The sequence below is a fragment of the Hemitrygon akajei genome, chromosome 3, assembly GCF_048418815.1.
Source record: "Hemitrygon akajei chromosome 3, sHemAka1.3, whole genome shotgun sequence".
In the NCBI taxonomy this organism is placed as follows: domain Eukaryota; kingdom Metazoa; phylum Chordata; class Chondrichthyes; order Myliobatiformes; family Dasyatidae; genus Hemitrygon; species Hemitrygon akajei.
The window spans coordinates 35,755,503-35,774,499 of NC_133126.1; the positions used below are offsets into that span (position 1 = coordinate 35,755,503).

At 40.7% G+C, this 18,997-nt stretch overlaps 1 protein-coding gene across 7 annotated transcripts in view; it reads right to left on the reverse strand.

Annotated features, from left to right (window-relative positions):
- The window catches only part of ppm1aa (protein phosphatase, Mg2+/Mn2+ dependent, 1Aa), a 56,242-nt gene that overhangs the window by 23,905 nt on the left and 13,340 nt on the right, over positions 1–18,997 (reverse strand). For 4 of the 7 annotated variants that reach the window (XM_073039551.1, XM_073039553.1, XM_073039552.1 and 1 more), the window contains 2 exons: positions 14,688–14,799; positions 5,184–5,236 (listed from right to left, as the gene is read on the reverse strand). In XM_073039551.1, the coding sequence (XP_072895652.1) occupies positions 5,184–5,236; positions 14,688–14,799 (165 nt within the window). Of the gene's footprint in view, positions 1–5,181; positions 5,237–14,687; positions 14,800–18,997 lie in introns of all 7 variants that reach the window. The other 3 variants (XR_012098198.1, XR_012098199.1, XM_073039549.1) reach the window with 1 other exon arrangement.

Consider the following 18,997-nt stretch of genomic DNA (forward strand, 5'->3'; position numbering starts at 1 on the left):
AAGGGTGGGAAATAAATAGTGGAATCCTCCAAGTGTCAAAATTCATATCCTATTTTATATATTTTATCAGTGTTCTGAAGTAAAGAAGAGAATTTTTAAAGTGGCTAGCTGAGCTTCAACTGCAGTGTTGTTTGTAATTATCAGTAACAGATATATGAAGAATCATGAGGCATTAGGGAGGAGCAGGATAGATTCACTACCATGAAGCAAGTACAAAGGAACTCAGCTATTTGAAGAGCATAGATAAGCTAGCATTCTTCCTCCATAGCAAAAAAGCTTAAGGGGAGATCATAAGGTACATTATAAAATGGGAGTGAATTTTATGGGGTCAGTAGTTGGAGGGTATAGATTTAAAATAATTGGTAAAAGAACCGAGAGAATAAATGAGAGGGTTATGATCTAGAACAGAAGACTGATGTTATTAGATTCCTTAAGAAGGCTCTGTGGCGACCCACTTCCCAGCACACTCGAACTGGCTCACAAATCGGCGCGCGCCGGCATTGAGGCCAGTCCCAAAAAGGGCGCCAAGTCTGCTTCACCAGCAAGGGGAAAAGCCCGCACGCGGGATGGGACTGTGAATACGCGCCCCCTACAGCATTCCCGCCCGGGGAGGGCGGGATCAGGAAGGCTTAAAAGCGAGGCCGCGAAGTTCGAATAAATCACTTTTGCAACTGCAGCTCATCGACTACATGTCGTTATTTCAGCGCTGCGTGTAGCACACCGCTACAATTGGTGACCCCGACGGCCCAAACGATATTTGAGCCGAAGATGAACGACGCCGCATCTGTTCATGCAGTTTCGTTAAAACTGCCAAGCTTCTGGACGCTGTGACCTCACCTATGGTTCCAGCAAGCAGAAGCCCAATTCCACATTCGGCAGATAATCTCGGAGGACACGCGTCACTACTATGTGGTAAGCTCCCTCGATCAGGAAACAGCAGCCCAGGTTGAGGAGTTCATACAGTCTCCCCAAGTGGACGGCAAATACACGGAATTCAAAGCCCTGCTCATAAGGACTTTCGGACTCTCACAGCGCGAGCGAGCTGCCGGCTTACTGCACCTGGATGGTTTGGGAGACAGACTGCCATCGGCTTTGATGAATGAGATGCTGTCCCTGGCCGGAAGACACAAGCCCTGCCTCATGTTTGAGCAGGCATTCCTGGAGCAGCTGCCCGAGGACATACGCCTGCTGCTGTCCGACGCGGATTTCAGCGACCCCCGGAAGGTGGTAGCCCAGGCAGACTTGCTGTGGAAAGCCAAGAAGGAGAGTGGGGCGTCCGTCGCACAGATCACCAGGCCACGCTCCCAGCAGCAGACCAGACCAGGCCCGGCAGCAGGGCCCACTAACCCCAGAGGGAGGGGTGAGGAGACCAACGAACAATGGTGCTTCTACCACCAGCGGTGGGGCGCAGAAGCCCGCCGCTGTAGCCCGCCGTGCAAGTTCCCGGGAAACGCCAAGGCAAGCCGCCGCTGATGGCTACGGCGGCCGGCCATCGGGATAGCCTCCTGTATGTGTCGGACAAGCGGTCGGGACGCCGCTTTTTGGTCGACACCGGAGCCGAGATCAGCGTCCTACCTCCGATGAGTTACGACACCCGCAACAGGGCACCGGGTCCCACCCTGAGGGCCGCGAACGGCAGCACAGTAAGGACCTACGGCACCCGTACGGTGCAGCTACAGCTCGGCTCCAGCCAGTTCACGTGGGACTTCACACTGGCCACCGTAGCCCAACCGCTCCTGGGCGCGGATTTTTTGCGGGCTCACAGCCTACTGGTCGACCTGCCAAGGAAGAGACTGGTCCACACCGAGACCTTTCAAACGTTCTCCCTGGGTGAAGCCCAGTTGCCAGCCCCACACCTAGACTCCATCACCCTGTCCGACAACGACTTCACCAGAGTCCTGGCGGATTTCCCATCGGTTCTGGCACCGCAGTTCACGGCAGCCATGCCCAGACACGGCGTACAGCACCACATCCCGACACAGGGACCACCCCTCCATGCCCGTGCTCGAAGGCTTCCCCCGGACAAGCTCCGACTGGCGAAGGAGGAGTTCAAGAGGATGGAGGAATTGGGGATCATACGGCAGTCCAACAGCCCATGGGCCTCCCCCCTGCACATGGTGCCCAAAGCATCAGGGGGCTGGAGACCATGCGGCAACTACCACAGGCTGAACGAGGCTACAACACCGGACCGCTACCCTGTGCCGCACATACAGAATTTTGCAGCAAACCTGCACGGTGCACGGATCTTCTCCAAGGTGGACCTCATCCAGGGATACCATCAAATCCCGATGCATCCGGACGACGTCCCCAAAACGGCACTCATCACCCCTTTCGGCCTTTTCGAGTTCCTCCGCATGCCGTTCGGCCTAAAGAATGCTGCACAGACGTTTCAGCGGTTAATGGACGCAGTGGGACGTGACCTGGACTTCGCTTTCATCTATTTGGACGACATCCTCATAGCCAGCAGCAGTCGTCAGGAGCATCTGTCCCACCTCCGTCAACTCTACGCCCGACTGAGTGAATATGGCCTGACAATCAACCTGGCCAAATGCCAGTTCGGGCTCGACACCATCGACTTCCTGGGCCACAGGATTACTAAAGACGGGGCAACCCCTCTGCCTGCTAAGGTAGACGCAGTCCGCCATTTCCCCCGATCCAACACAATCAAAGGCCTTCAGGAATTCGTGGGTATGGTAAATTTCTACCACCGCTTCCTCCCTTCAGCTGCCCGAATCATGTTCGCCCTGATGTCGGGTAAGGGCAAGGACATTACCTGGGACGAGGAGTCTGCCGCCGCTTTCATTAAAACCAAAGAAGCCTTGGCAAACGCCGCGATGCTAGTGCACCCCAGAATGGACGTCCCTACCGCCCTCACAGTGGACGCATCTAACACGGCAGTCGGTGGGGTGCTGGAACAACTCATCGAGGGTCGCTGGCAACCCCTGGCATTTTTCAGCAAACACCTGCGACCACCCGAGCTCAAATACAGTGCTTTCGACCGGGAACTGTTGGCGCTATACCTGGCAATCCGGCATTTCAGGTACTTCTTGGAAGGTAGGCCTTTCACCGCGTTCACGGACCACAAACCGCTTACCTTTGCATTCACGAAGGTGTCCGATCCCTGGTCGTCCCACCAGCAGCGACATCTGTCCTACATCTCTGAATACACGGCAGATGTCCGGCACGTCTCAGGAAAGGACAATGTCGTGGCAGACGCTCTCTCTCGCCCTACCATTCAAGCCCTGTCCCAAGGGGTAGACTATGAAGCATTGGCGGAGGCGCAGCAGGCAGACGAGGAGATCCCAAGTTACAGAACCGCAGTCTCCAGTTTGCAGCTCCAGGACCTCCCCGTAGGCACAGGTAAGAGGACCCTACTCTGTGACATCACCACCGGCCAACCCCGCCCCATTGTCCCGGCAGCCTGGCGGCGACGCGTTTTCAACTCCATTCACAACTTAGCGCACCCCTCCATCAGGACAACCGTCCAGATGGTCTCCAACAGGTTCGTTTGGCACGGACTCCGCAAGCAGGTCAGTGAATGGGCCAAAACATGCATGCACTGCCAAACAGCCAAGGTGCAGCGGCACACCAAAGCTCTGCTGCAGCAGTTCCACCCCACCCACCGGCGTTTCGACCACATTCATATGGATATCGTGGGCCCCCGCCAGTGTCACGAGGAGCGTGGCACCTCCTGACTATCGTGGACCGGTTCACAAGATGGCCAGAGGTGGTCTCGCTCACCGACACCACCTCCAAATCCTGAGCCCAGGCACTGATCACCACCTTGGTATCTCGCTTTGGTGTACCGGCCCACATTACCTCCGACAGAGGTGCCCAGTTCACCTCCAGCCTGTGGTCAGCTATGGCCAGCCTTTTGGGGTCACAGCTGCACCACACAACTGCTTACCACCCACAGTCGAACAGTGGAGCGTTTCCACTGTCACCTGAAGTCAACTCTCATGGCCCGCCTGAGAGGACCTAACTGGGCGGACGAGCTTCCCTGGGTCCTGCTCGGAATCCGCACGGCACCCAAAGGAGATCTGCACACCTCGTCGGCCGAGTTGGTGTACAGCGCACCCCTGGTCGTCCCAGGGGAGTTCATACCAGCCCCACGGGGGCAAGAGGAAGAACCCGCAGCAGTCCTGGGCAGACTACGCGAGAGGCTCGGTAACCTGGCCCGCATACCCACTTCGCAGCATGGGCAGAACCCGACCTGCGTACCCAAAGACCTGCTAAACTGTAAGTTCGTTTTTGTATGACGGGTCCGACATCGGGCACCGCTACAGTGGCCCTACGAGGGGCCGTTTACGGTGATCAGAAACAACGGGTCCACATTCGTGCTGGACATTGGGGGGAGAGAGGAGGTTTTCACGGTGGACTGACTCACACCGGCCCATGTGGACGTGGCGCAGCCGGTCGAGATTCCGGCACCGCGGCGCAGAGGCAGACCTCCCAAACAGAGTCCGGCCCAGACTGTGGACATTGGGGGGTGTATCGCCGGTTCTGGGGGGGGGGGGGGGGGGGGAGTTATGAGGCGACCCACTTCCCAATGCACTCGAACCGGCTCACAAATTGGCACGCACCGGCATTGAGGCCAGTCCCAAAAAGGGCGCCAAGTCTGCTTCACCAGCAAGGGGAAAAGCCCGCGCACGGGATGGGACTGTGAATACGCGCCCTCTACAGCATTCCCGCCCGGGGAGGGCAGGATCAGGAAGGCTTAAAAGCGAGGCCGCGAAGTTTGAATAAATCTCTTTTGCAACTACAGCTCATCGACTACGTGTCGTTATTTCAGCGCTGCGTGTAGCACACTGCTACAGTTCCTAAATTCCTGTGGAGTCAAGTTGGGAACTTGAGAAATATTTTGCAGGTTTTTATGGAAAAAGCTAGGTGAAATGGAATAATTCCTTCGAAACGTCAGCACCTGTAGGCTAAATAGTCTCTTCCATGCTATAATATTTGACAATATAGGATTTAATTTCAATAAATGTTATATAATATTATCTTTTTACATTAAAGAATTTCTACTAATGATGGCTTTTCAGTCCAGAAATGGCACATTAATAACAAATATTTAGAATTCTTGGCTTGGCATAATGTTTCTGGCTTCTATTGATTCTACAAATACAACAAACTTTAATTACTTTAAACTACTAATGCTAAAAGTATAGTACAGTTACTCACACCATCAGCCCTACAAGGATTCAGTCTGTGGTAAACTGCTTCAATAACACTCCGCCTAAAGAAAATAAAAACAGAAGTTTTTCATGCATGCATTCAAGTTGATGTTGACTAAAAATAGCCATCAGTAAAATGAAAAGTGTTTATGTTACAAAATGAGTAATATTTCATTTCTTAAAATAAATTAAGCATTAAAGAATAATTACATTCAAATTGTAAATTTAAAAGAAAAGACAGCAGTATTCCACATGCTAGCATGCTCAGCCCAATTAAATATTTGCATCATCCTTTTCCCCAAATTACTTCATTTCCAGAAATGCTTAAAATAACAAATTGAGTACCACCTTTGTTAGAATTCTAAACTGTGTAATGATATGTAAAATGATGAAATGCATAAATAGGGTAGATAGCCAGAGTCAGCTTCCAGTGGTAGGATGCCTAAAACTAAAGTACATAGTCTTAAAGTGAAAGAGAGGAGGTTTAAGAGATCTGAGGGGTAAATGTTTCATACATCTGGAATGAGCTGCCAGATGAAGTGGTTGCAGAAATAGGAACATTTAAGAGGCATCTTGACCATTACTTGAACAAGTTGGGCATAGAGGGATACAAAATTAATGCAGGTAAACAGAATTAGTATAGGTGGTTCACATAGATGCAGTGGGCTGAAAAGCCTATTTCTATGGCTCAAATTTATAAAATTCATAATGTTATTTACCAAATACTGGGTAACCATCAGTTCTTAAAAAAATAGTAACTGAAAAAGCTACTTACTTTTAATCATCACAGGAGGACCTGTATATACACAGCTCCATTTTTGTTGCCTTTGTTTGACAAGCCATTTTGACCTCATCACTCTATTCATCTTTTTACTCTTCATGGATTGCAACAGTAATTTAGTTATTATTGGAGTGACTCGTTAAAGGTGTTCCACATACATGGTCATAAAATAATAACCATTGTTATTGATGGTCGTCATTTCCAGAATTTTGATTTCTTGAGACAGAAAAGGCTACTTGGTTCAAGAAGTTGCTAACCCTCAGAACAATCCCATTTGTTTGCTAATTTCCCCCAAATACCCATTAACCCCCCCCCCCCTCCAGATTTCTCTCTCACTTACACTAGAGGCAATTTACAGTAGGCAATTAACCTACAAACCTGCATATCTGTAGGATGTTCGCAGAAAACAGAGCACTCAAAGGAAATCCCACGGTCACAAGAATGAGCAAACACAATAGATGTAGCACTAGAGGCCAGGACTGAAGCTGTATAAATGGAGTTATTAGGCATCAGCTCCTTCAGTTTCACCACTTACTATATAGGAACCACTTGGGACTGGTTAATTTCCAAATTAAAAATACACCTTAATTTAAGCTACAGTATAAGTAAACATCAATCATACCAAATTTGTTCACCAGAATAAGACATGACACTCCTATCTACCCATTCATTGTCAAGAGAACTGCCTGCAATGGCTTCATATTTTCTCTGTGCTACTTCCACTGGAATCTCCCAAGAATACATTCTTTCAATCCTCCCTGTGTTGTCACCTCATATTTCCTATCTATATCTAGCCCTTTAGCAGCAGCATCCAAAATAGGCTCATTATGATAAGAGTAAAACAGCCCTTTGCCTAACCATACTTAATTCTTTCTTAACAGCAGCCCTTTGGTCTTTACTAAGCTGTAAAAATAGATGACTCAACATCCTGCACAGAATCCACCAAAACCTCTTGCGAGAGGTACCTAAACCATGCTTTTCACATGACAAAAAAAAATCCAACCTTCTTATTGGCAATTTTCTACAGCTGAACCACTTCATACACAATGTTAATGTTCTACTAATCCTAAAATAAACTTCTGGTTAATAATCGCTCCAACACAATTCTGTCTTCTTGAAAACCTGGTGCACTGCTAAAACTTTCACTCATGAGTTACCTGTGGCTTAACAGTTTCAATTCCAAGCCAGCTTCCATTTCCACAGAATGTATCTGAAACTCTGCTATATGTATTCTAGTTTGAAGAATCCATTTTTCAAATCTTCACTGCAAGGATATAATTAACTATGCCAAAGTAGCATTTTTAAATTTTTTGTAACTAACTTATTGCCCTATGTGGTAATCAGCAAATGATTAACACTGCAGTACATAATTTACAAAAGATAGTGACACAGCTTTCTTCTCTTTTGCAACCCATGCAAAGATGATACTTGACGTCATACAATGAAGCAAGAACAAATGTCCAAGTCAAATCATTGTGTGACTCGAAGCAGAATCCTATAGCTCATCAGCCCTGGGGGATAGCTACCCTAGTGCTTTTAGGCTGCAGAGTTCACAGATATAGAACAACTTTTAAAGAAGCCATTAAATGTTGCAGCTCAGTATCTTCTCGATTTCACAGCAAAATGTTCAAGTGGTGAATGAAATAAATGCTTAGACTAGAAAATTATCTACCACCTAGTTTGCCCTAAATACCATTAAATTTTGAATGTTGCTGAAGCTGCAGTCAATTACAATATCTCAACTTAACTCTGACCCATCCCGATTGTGATAAAGAGATTTGGAAGTTAGGCTGTAAGGTACTTATAGCAACATATTTAATATTAGGTTTGCTTTTATAACTAGTTTCTGCCAAGTAATCCACAATTTGGCAGTGGGAAAATCTTTCAATGTCAGGGGAGGGTAATTACATTCCTCTTAATGAAGATGGTTATTGCCTGGTATTACTTGCAGCTTATCAGTTTTTGCCTACATATTATCAAATCTTCTTTTAAGTGAATGATTGCATTTTTACTGAAATGGCAAATGTCACAGAACATTATGGGTGGCACAATGGTGTATAGGGTACCATTAGCCAGAAGGTGGTGAATTTGTGGAATTTATTACCACAGTCAGCTGTGGAGGCCAGTTCATTGGGTGTACTTAAGGTAGAGCTTGATAGGTTCTTGATTGGACATGACATTAAAGGTTATGGGGAGAAGGCTGGGGAGTGGGGTTGAGGAGGGGAAAAAAGGATTAGCCACGATTGAATGGCGGAGCAGACTCGATGGGCCAAATGGCCTAATTCTGTTCCTATCTCTTATGGTCTTAAAATGCTAGCAAACTGTGAGCAACCCAAGTTCAATACGCTGCTGTAAGAAGACTGTGCATTCTCCCAGTGACTACATGGGTTTCCTCCCACACCCCAAAGATGTACAGGTTAGTAGGCTAATTGGTTACATGGGTGCAATTGGGTGGTGCGGGCCTACTACCATGCTGTATCTCTTAAAAAATGTATCTCATTTTCAAATTATCTATGAACAGAAATTCTTTTGACATTATCATGAAGGGAACATCACTGAGAACAGCCAAATTCTTAATCTTCAGACACACCTGCAGTAAGTTCCAAAGTCAAGATGCTTTGCCTTCAACAAATGCAACCATTTTTTCTTTGCTTTTTATGTCTCTCCAGCCAATACATATGGACATACGAATTCAGAGTAGCAAAGAATAGGTCATTAGGCCACTTGAACCTGTGCCACCTCTTAACAAAATCAACACTAATGCAACTGTAATCTCATGACTACTTTTCTGTTTACCCACAGTATCCCTTTACCCCTTTTTCGTGAATCAAATTATCTCTAAATATTCAATGATTCTGCTTTCATCACATTCTCTTCCTCACACCCCCCCCCCCACCGGCATACCTCCCCACTGTATAAGAAAGCGAAGGACAAAGACTCATGATTCTGAGAGAACAGACTGTTCTTACCTTAATCTTATATAGTTCCAGTGTTTCCACAATAGGAAACCTCCTCTCCTCAAATATCCTGTCAAAATGCCTCATGTTCAAGCCTGACCCATCCAATCTTTCTTTCTAAATCAATCTGCCGATTCAAATATTAATCTATTACCCCTCTTTTGAACTGCTTCTAATATGTTAACAAACTTCCTTAAAAATGGAAACCAGTAACCTATACAGTATTTTGAATGGTAGTCTAACCAATGCTCTGTAACAATAACAAATTTAATAACCAAGCCTTCCATGCTTTCACCCAGTTATCTAAATTATAAAAAAAATTTGAGCCCCCAGCATTGATCACTGTGGCACACCACTTACTACATCTTGCCAGCAGATGCATTTATTCATACTGTCTCCTTCAAACCAGCTAATCTACCTGTGCCTATACATTACTACTTACACTAGGAACTTTTATTTTCTGCAATAATCGTTGACACGGCATCTATCAAATGCCTTCTGGATATTTTTGATACATCCAACAGATTCTCATAAACTACAGCATGTTCAGTCTTCAAGGAAAATTCAATGAATTAGTTAAACATTATTTCTTTCAAATATTTTGTTCAAAGCTCCTAAATTTTTAAGCATCCTGTAATAATAATAATAATAGCTTTTTAAATATATTCCATGACAAATATTAAAAATTGGTTCCTGCTTTGTCTTTTTTCCTTTTTGAGAAAACAAATTACTTTAGCTATCTTTCAATCTTATTGTGCCTTTTCCAAATCTAGGCAGTTTTAGAAAGCAAAATCAATATATCAGTTGTCTCATTTGTCCCTTCTGTAAAGCACTGGGATGAAATCAGGAAAGAGCAACAATTTATTCAGGATAACATTCTTATTTTAATTTTCACTCTGAGATCCCCTCCCCCTTTCATTTCCCCATTTACAACTACTTTTAGAATGTTACTTGTATTCTCTATGGTGAAAGCTGATGCACAATGTGTGTTGAATTCTTCTGCCTTTTTTTTGCATTCCACTTGTTATTTCCCTTCTCTGCTTCCCAGCAAACTCTTGTCAATTACAACTTCATTAGAGTTCCCTGATGTCATACACAATGAACAGCTTCTATAAAGTCAAGAGCAGTTAATCTCACCTCAGCTTCAGGGTTTAACTCATTTGTACACATTGGAACAAGGAGGACCAATATGCATGTTACTTGTGAGTAAATGGCCCAACTTTTACCAATATTCAAATGATTGAAAGCCAGATAATGTTTGGAATAAAGCACGTTTTTAACTACCTTTCTATCCTGAGTAACTTTCAGATTTGTTGAGTTAGTGCCAACATTGTAACTGGCATTATTTCAGAACTACAGCAAGGCTCTTTCTGGACCTGTAGTTTTTACTCTCTTCAGTGCAATTTCCTATCATTAGAAGGATTATTTGCAGCTGGCTGAAATCTCAGAAGACTGAGATCATAAGACCATAAGATATAGCAGCAGAATTAAGCCATTTAGCACATCAAGTCTACTCTGCCGTTTCATCATGGCTGATCCAACTTTCCTCTCAGCCACAATTTCCTGTCTTCTTCCCATATCCCTGCATGCCTGACCAATCAAGAATCTTATCAACCTCTGCCTTAAAGATACATGAAGACTTGGCCTGCATAGCTGCCTGTGGCAAAGAATTCCACTCTCTGGCTGAAGAAATTCCTTATCACAGTTCTAAAATGACACCCCTCTATTCTGAGGCTGTGCGCTCTGGTCTTAAGACTCTCCTACCATAGTAAACATCCTCTCCACATCCACTCTATCAAGGCCGTTCACTATTCGATAGGTTTCAATGTGGTCATCCCGAATTCTTCTGAATTTTAGTGAATACAGGCCCAGAGTCAACAAATACGCTTCATATGATAAACCATTCAATCCTGGAATCACTTTCATAAATTTCTGTTGAACCATCTCCAGTTTCAGCATATCCTTTCTAAAATAAGGGGGCCAAAACTGCTCACAATACTCCAAGTGAGGCCTCAACAGTGCTTTATAAAGTTTAAACATTACATCCTTGGTTTTATATTCCAGTCCTCTTGAAATGAATGCTAACGTCGCATTTGCCTTCCTCACCAGATTTAACCTGCAAATTCACTTTTAGGGAATTCTGCACAAGAACTCCCAAGTCTCTTTGCATCTCAGTTTTTTGTATTCTATCTCCATTTAAAAAAAACCTTTTCATTTATTCTACCAAAGTGCATGACCATACACTTCCCAACACTGTAGTCCATCTACCATTTCTGTCCATTCTCCTAATCTGAGTCCTTCTAACGCCCCTCTACTTCTCCAAAAATACCTGCCCTTCCACCTTATCTTCAAATCATCTGCAAACTTTTCAACAAAGCCATCAATTCCATCATCTAAATCATTGATAAGTAACATAAAAAGAATTGGTCCCAACACAGACCTCTGTGGAACGCCACTAGACACTGGCAGCCAGCCAGAATAGGCTCCTTTTATTCCCACTCTTTGCCTCCTGCCAATCAGCTACTGCTTTATCCATGCTAGTACCTTTCCTGTAATACCATGGGCTTGTAGCTTGTTAAGCAACCTCATGTGTGGCACCCTGTCAAAGGCCTTCTGAAAATCCAAGTGCACAACATTAATCAATTCTTCTTTGTCTACCCTGCTTGTTATTTCTTCAAAGAATCCCAACAGATTTGTCAAGCAAGATTTTCCCTTGAGAAAACCTATTTTATCATGCAGCTCCAAGTGCCCTGAAACCTCAGTCTTAATAATTGACTCCAACATCTTCCCAACCACTAAGGTCAGACTAACTGGCCTATAGTTTCCTTTCTTCTGCCTTTCTCCCTTCTTGAAGAGTGGAGCGACATCTGCAATTGGAGACACTCTTAAAAGACACCATCACTGACAGAGGAGATATTTACGGTTTCCTCCTCCCTTTAGTTGCTTAATTGAACAGTGATTTCTTGTTCATTCAAAACCCCTTGTCAATCCCAATCTTGAAATGCTAATCCTCATTTATAAATCTAATCTAATCTGCAATTTCCTCCATTCTCTACAACTTCTGAACTCCTAATCTTAGTTTCCTGTGTATCCACTCAATTAAGTGCTCCAACACTAAAGTCAACTCCCAAAGATATAGGTTTTGGTACAGTACTCCACATTTCTATTCTCCTTCAAGACTTTCCTCAAGGCAATCAGTCACACACAGTATCTGAATGTTCATGCTTCTCAATGTTAAATTTTGTTTAATAACTTTCACATGAAGCACTTTGGAAAATATCATTATTAAAATGAAAATGCTTTTTTTGTTATTTTACCTTAATTACTACAACTTCAAAGTTCCTATCGGGCATTACTGTTCAGTTTCACATGTAGTATTGGAGATAGCATACTGATGCTTAAAGTTTGCTGAACCTTTTCATTTCTCGAAGTATAGGAACTACTAACTTCAGTTTACTAAATTAAGGAGGTGGCAATTGGTCAAGGTTTCTGCTCTGATATCTAACTAACAACTACAATATATACAACCTGATGAGATTTGGATCTGATGTGATACTCTTTAACCTACTAAATATTGAAAGGCCTATCGTGTAGACAATGAGCAGCTGTCTCCAATAATAGGGGAGTCTAGGACCAGAGGAACAGCCTCAGAATACAAGGACGCCCCTTTAGAACAGAGATGCAGGATATTTCCTGAGCCAGATGGTGGTAAAACTGTGGATTTCAATGCCACAGACTGCTATGGAGGTCATGCCATTGAGTATATTTAAAGCAGAGGTTGATAGGCTCTTGGTTAGTAGAGGTGTCAAAGGTTATTGGGGGAGGGGGCAGGCGGGAGAATGGGGTTGAGAGGGATAATAAATCAGCCATGATGGAATGGCAGAGCTCACTCACTGGGCCAAATGGTCTAATTCTGCTCATATGCCTTATGGTCTTAAGCAGACAGAACCAGAAATTTTGGTGTTCAGTTGGTCTACAACACTATCAAATATTATTAATAAGAAAATTATATTTTAGGAGAAAAATATGTCAGTATTTATAACATTAATTTGTAATCGTGTACCAATCAGCAATAAAAAAAAACACTTGCAATTAGTTTCTGGGCAAAATTAAAAATAAACTTTCTCACCCCAAAAAATTGTTGGACTAGAATTCATATACTTTTTAAAATTTAATTAGATATATTGGTTCAACTGTCTGCCTTTCTATTTAGAATAACCAGAAAGAATGTTTGGTGTACCTGATTGCATGTTGCCAAACAAATTTATTAGGGGTTAATATATACCAACATGAACATGTACCTCATTTACCCATGTGAACATCAGGCTACTTCAATATTATATTCTCAAAAGCTATTCAATTTTCTAAGTAGAGATACAATGCTAGTAATGTCCTGTGTTTGAAATAGATATTCAAAATTATACAATACTGAAATATACAGTACTGTGCAAAGGTCTCAGGCACATATATACAGATGGGGTGCCCAAGACCTTTGCACCGTATTGTAGTAATTGCATGTATGTATGTATTGACTGTACTGCTGCTGCAAAAACACAAATTTCACGACGTTTCTGTGAGTGATGACAAACCCAATTCTGAAATGGGTCTCTATTGTGGACTGAGAGTGGAAAGCGGGCAAGGAGAGGGGAATCATGGTTGGGGAAAAAGGAAAGGGAGAGGGGAGGGAGCTGGAAGCACCAGAGAGACATTCTGTAATGATAAATAAACCAACGGTTTGTAATGAAGTGAGCTTGCCTGGTATCTCAGGGTGAGTGTGTATACACCTGCCATCACCCCCCATTCCTTCTCCACCACCTGTCCCAAACCCCTCCATGGTGCTCCACCCTCACCATTCCCAACATCCTTTGCTCCCACCAGATTCACAAACTCACCCTCTGCCCACGTTGAAATAAATACAGTATTGTGCAAAAGTCTTAGGCAGCCTAACTATATATACATGCCCAAGACTTTTGCACAATACTGTATGGACTCATATTTAGCTAAATTACTTGTAGAGTTCTATGAATTAAAGTTATATTGTTTTTACAATGTACTGGTATCAAATAGCATGCAAATTTCTCAAAGTATTTGCAGAATCCTTTTCATGGGATTTTACACTGCCATCTCGTGATGCTTCTGGCAAAGTTAAAAATGTAATTTTAATTCAATTACATCATTAATCTGTGGTTTAATAGGTTTTAATTGTAAACTTTAAAACTGTTCAAGAAGCCTGATGCAAAAAGGATACTGCAACTTAAATTATAATTACGGAAGCTTAATAACATTCGTAAATCTAAGTCATCAAGTTTGGTCAGAATTTATAGATGGGAATTTTACATATTTAAGTGAATGCAAAATTTGTTCCATAATGCACATCAAAATTTACAAATCATTTTATTAATCTACCTGTAACTTTCAGTATTAGCGTTAAGATGAAATAATCATAAATTGATCTTGCACTGTAAGGGGTTAAAATGGGACTGTTAATCACTATGAAAAAACAAGATTAATCTATGCACACATGCTTTTGGACCATCCATTTATCACATTATTGAAAATAAGATAAATGCTTTTGAAATACAGATTTGCTGAAAGTTCCCTTCCTTTGTCAATAACATCCATTCCCACCATTACAAAATGCAAAATGAGGCAGTGAATTTGTGCTGGTATGGAAAGTTATATATTGCATGCGATTAGCAGCCCCTATTAAGTTCCTTTCTCCAGTGCATATTGATTTTTAAATGTAAGTTATGATTCCACACATTGTGCACTCACTTGCTGGCCAGTTCACCTCCCGGTGGGAGGTTTGGGATGCTCTCCGACGACAAAGCACGCATCATGTGGACTACATCTGGCACCCCCTCAGCACCCTGCTTCTCAAAGATTTCTGGGAAATCAGAAGGACTTGTGGGTCAGTAGAATATGCATTTTAAAACTATGTGAATATAAGAAAATCAAAATTGGAAAAACTATGAGACAAACAACATAGCAGCAACCATGAAAGATCAGTGAATCCTCCGGTAATGATATAGCTTCCCATAAGATACCTGTATTGACAATATTCAACTTATATAACAATGGGATGAATTTTTGAGTACCCAGTTATTAAGGTTCAAAAATAGGACATTTAACAATAGGAGAAAATTTTGAATCTGACCAATGTTCTAAAAACATGTAACAATTCATGAAAAATTTAATGGATGTATTAAAGCTGCTAGGTTTGAACTGGTATGCATCATTCACCACACAAATTAGCTCTATTTTTAACTAATGAAAAGCAATCCTAACTCAGAGAAATCTTACTTGTGGGATTTAAAACAGCCTTTAAATAGATTTAGGGAAGTATTCTACAAATGCTTCCTAAAACTTAGTTGTATGAAAAAAAATCAAAGATCTCAGAATTGATTCAGCAAAAGTCTTTATTAGAATAACTTTTTAACATAACTTTATTACTATGACTAACATTATCAGTATACTGTATTTAATCCTACAGGTATAATTTACTATACAAAAATAAAAGATTTACAGCTACTTACTAGCCATATATTTTAAATCATAACTAAACTGCTCAATTTATATATAAGATTATCATTTTGCTAAATTTTTGTGTGCAAACATTAAGCAAGTGACTACATTATATTAATCACCTTTTCGTCACAGTATATGTTTGTAAATACTTTAAGGTCTTATTTGAATGAAGATGTTGAGACAAAATGATAGCAAGACAATTTAGCATCTCATTGTTTCTTCCACAAATAAGACAAATATACTGCTTGTTACCAGACACATAGGCACAACCAAGGGAGATTAACTGATGCTGCTACAGAATAAATCTTCAATACAACAGGTATTAATTTTCACAAATTATTATATTTCTTCCACTGTATATGTCTATTGCTTCTATCCATCTGCAGAGTGCCAACTTGTAGCATACTTCACTGTTACCTGAAATATCACTTAGGAAAATACATCGTTAAATTACCTGTTATAAAGTACATAACTTCTTTTTAGTTTGATTGAAAATCCAATCGAATTATTAAAATATATATATCCCCACACACAATCCTTTTTCTTCTTACACTTTGAAAAGACTATAGGAAAAGGAAGATAAAATAAAAATAAATAAAACTTAAAAGAGAAATTTAAAATTATGCCTGATGGGCACCCCAACAATTTAAGGAAAAATTGTATTTATAAGTTTAACTAATTCCTTTAAAAGTTAGCTTAATTGGATAATAATTGCACTACGTTTATGAACATAACAGCTTCCAGCGGAAACTTACAAACTATCAAATTTCCAAGCCTCACTGTCTCAAGGATAAAGAGAAGGAATTAAGTCATGTAATGAAGTTACCTGATCAGCAAATCCGTAATTTGGGTGGTATTTTGGTTCAAATTTATCAGTGATTCAGTATGAAATTCAGTTAAATTTAATTTTCTAGATCATATCAAGGTATTATGTAATAATAATCAGTTCAAAAGTGTGCATAACTGATACACAATGGAATTACTGCCATGCAATGCAACTGTTAGCATACATTTGACATCACATCATAGCATACAACTGCATTCTGTATCATTCATAAATGCACACCTCTTCATTTGCTTATAATGTTCAAATTATTTATGACAATGCCCAGCAGTCCCTATGCCATCTTAATGTAATTAAATAGATTTCATATTCTGTTCAGTTGATACATTTAAGGAAGTTACTTATCAAAGAATGAAAAAGGATTACTAATATTTGGAATATAGTTTGTAACCTGTACTAAAAGGAAATTTATTGTGGAGGTAAGAAATTTAACATCAGCTACAGTTCCATAATTTTACAAAAGTAATATTACTGATAAATCTGTATATGTTTAAAGCCAAAATATTTTAAAATTGGAATATGGCGAGTATGTACATGGTTCTCTGACCTGTCACTAAACTAGACCAAACTGACAAACATAATGACATATATTCACAGGTATTTGAAACCTTTTGTTCACATAAGCAAGACTGCACAGAACTTTCCAATCAATTTTGAAGGTGCATTTTAATAGGTCTATTTTGGACCGAAATTTCATCTTTGAACTACTGCACACTTAAGTTCACTTCATGCATTTAGAATTGATACCAGTTTTGTCCCAATTCCCATCAGGCAGTGAATTCATATAGATATCAACTATAAAAATGCAGATCCTAATCATACATTACAAATTGCCTCCAAATTCAATGCTGCATCAAACTGTAGTCAAGTGCTCCCTTTTTAATTTGTTTTAATACTCGATACAGTAGAACTGCAATATTCCAGCACCCTTCAGACTTAGATGGTGCCAGTTTGGCAAATTTTCTGACTATTAGATGCTATTGCTATTAATACCCAAAACCACATAACTTCCTTATTTAGATACTCCATGTAATAAATTTTCCAGTGTGGGAACAGAGGTCCTGGTGAGATTCAAAGTAAAATCTGATGGCAGATTGAGAAGCTTTCTGTATAAATGTGCCGCGAGTATCCACTAACTTGAACAGCAACTCTACATGACTAACAGATACCAAAAATTTAACATAACATTCCTTTAAAAAAAAACTGCAGAATACTTTATAAACTACAACTCAGCTATTTTCAATAAAAATGGCACTTCTTTCCTATTGCTCCAAGCATTGTAAAATAAACTACATTGTTGGTTTAATTCATTTTGATATTATTTTAGCATTTTAAAGTGGTTTGAATTCATGTAACAAAAAAATTAAGCATATAGATTTACAGATTAGAAGGCATTTTTGCCAGGGGTTTCTATCAAACAGTGAGCCAGCCAAAATGTTTGCTGCTATTTCCAATGGAAGAACTGCTTTAAGAAAAAAAACCTTTGCACCAATGTAATTTTTTTAACTCAGTTATTTTGGCTATTTATGTTTTATTTTTTCAGCCAGGTCTGTTTGCAGTCAAATGTCTAACAAGCAATGCAGGTATGTGCCATAATCAGATACAAAAACATGAATTCTCACCAGCAGGCAATGCTGAAAGTACTAAATTTAAATTAATTTCTTTTTAAGCAAATTGAATATTATGTATGTCAGCTATCCACAATCACTTCCTGTATTTTACTTAATATATGATGAAATGTAATTAAAAATAATCAATTGTGATTATGGGCATAAAAATGCCTTTAAAGTGGAGGCTTTCCCCAAATTGGTCACATGCAATAGGTCAACTATATGGTCGTGCATTTTAAATCTGAATGTGAATGATTATTGCTTGGTATATATATATATTAAAAAATCAATCTCATGTTTAGATAAAGTCAACAAATTTATGTGTTAATATAAACACACAGAGCTTTTCATTAAAAAACAGCATTTTCACATTGCTATGACAGATAATCCTACACTTAAATTAAGCTAACCATAATTAAGTTAATACTCATCCATCCAATGCTGGGATGGTCAAGAGCTTAACTTGAATTTTTGAAGAGTACACATTATTTCCTGCTTACGTATGCACATCAAAAGCATACTTATTGTTTTTTTTAAATAAACAAGGTATAACTTCTGTAATATCAGATTTTGTCTTCATATGGAAATTTATTTTATCTGGAATGGTGATTCAAGTTAACCCCATTACATCATTCAAACTTCATAGCTGCAGCAATCAAGGAACTTATTTTGATTTATTTTAAATATTGATTGCCAGCTTTATTTTCAACTTGGGGAGCAAAAATGAAGTGATATATTTTCAACTTGGGAAGCAAAAATGAAGTGACAAATTATTCACAACAGATGAATTGAAGTGGGCTGTAACACACAATGATTGATTGTATGACTGTTTTTCCTGTTCAACAAAATATCAGAAATTACATATAATGAACTCAAAATTTTGAAAATTTAGAACAAGGGCAATAACTCTTTTTCAAAAATGCAGACATTTGCCCAGGGTGCCTAACCTGGTGCTTAACATTATATTACAAACAGAATGTTTTGTTTGAACCGAGTACAACATTTTGATGGAGCATTTAAAACATGAACAAGTGATAGTTTACTTTTTTGTAGTTGGCAGAACCAAAGCAGCAACACTTCGAGGGCACAGCTACATTGTAACA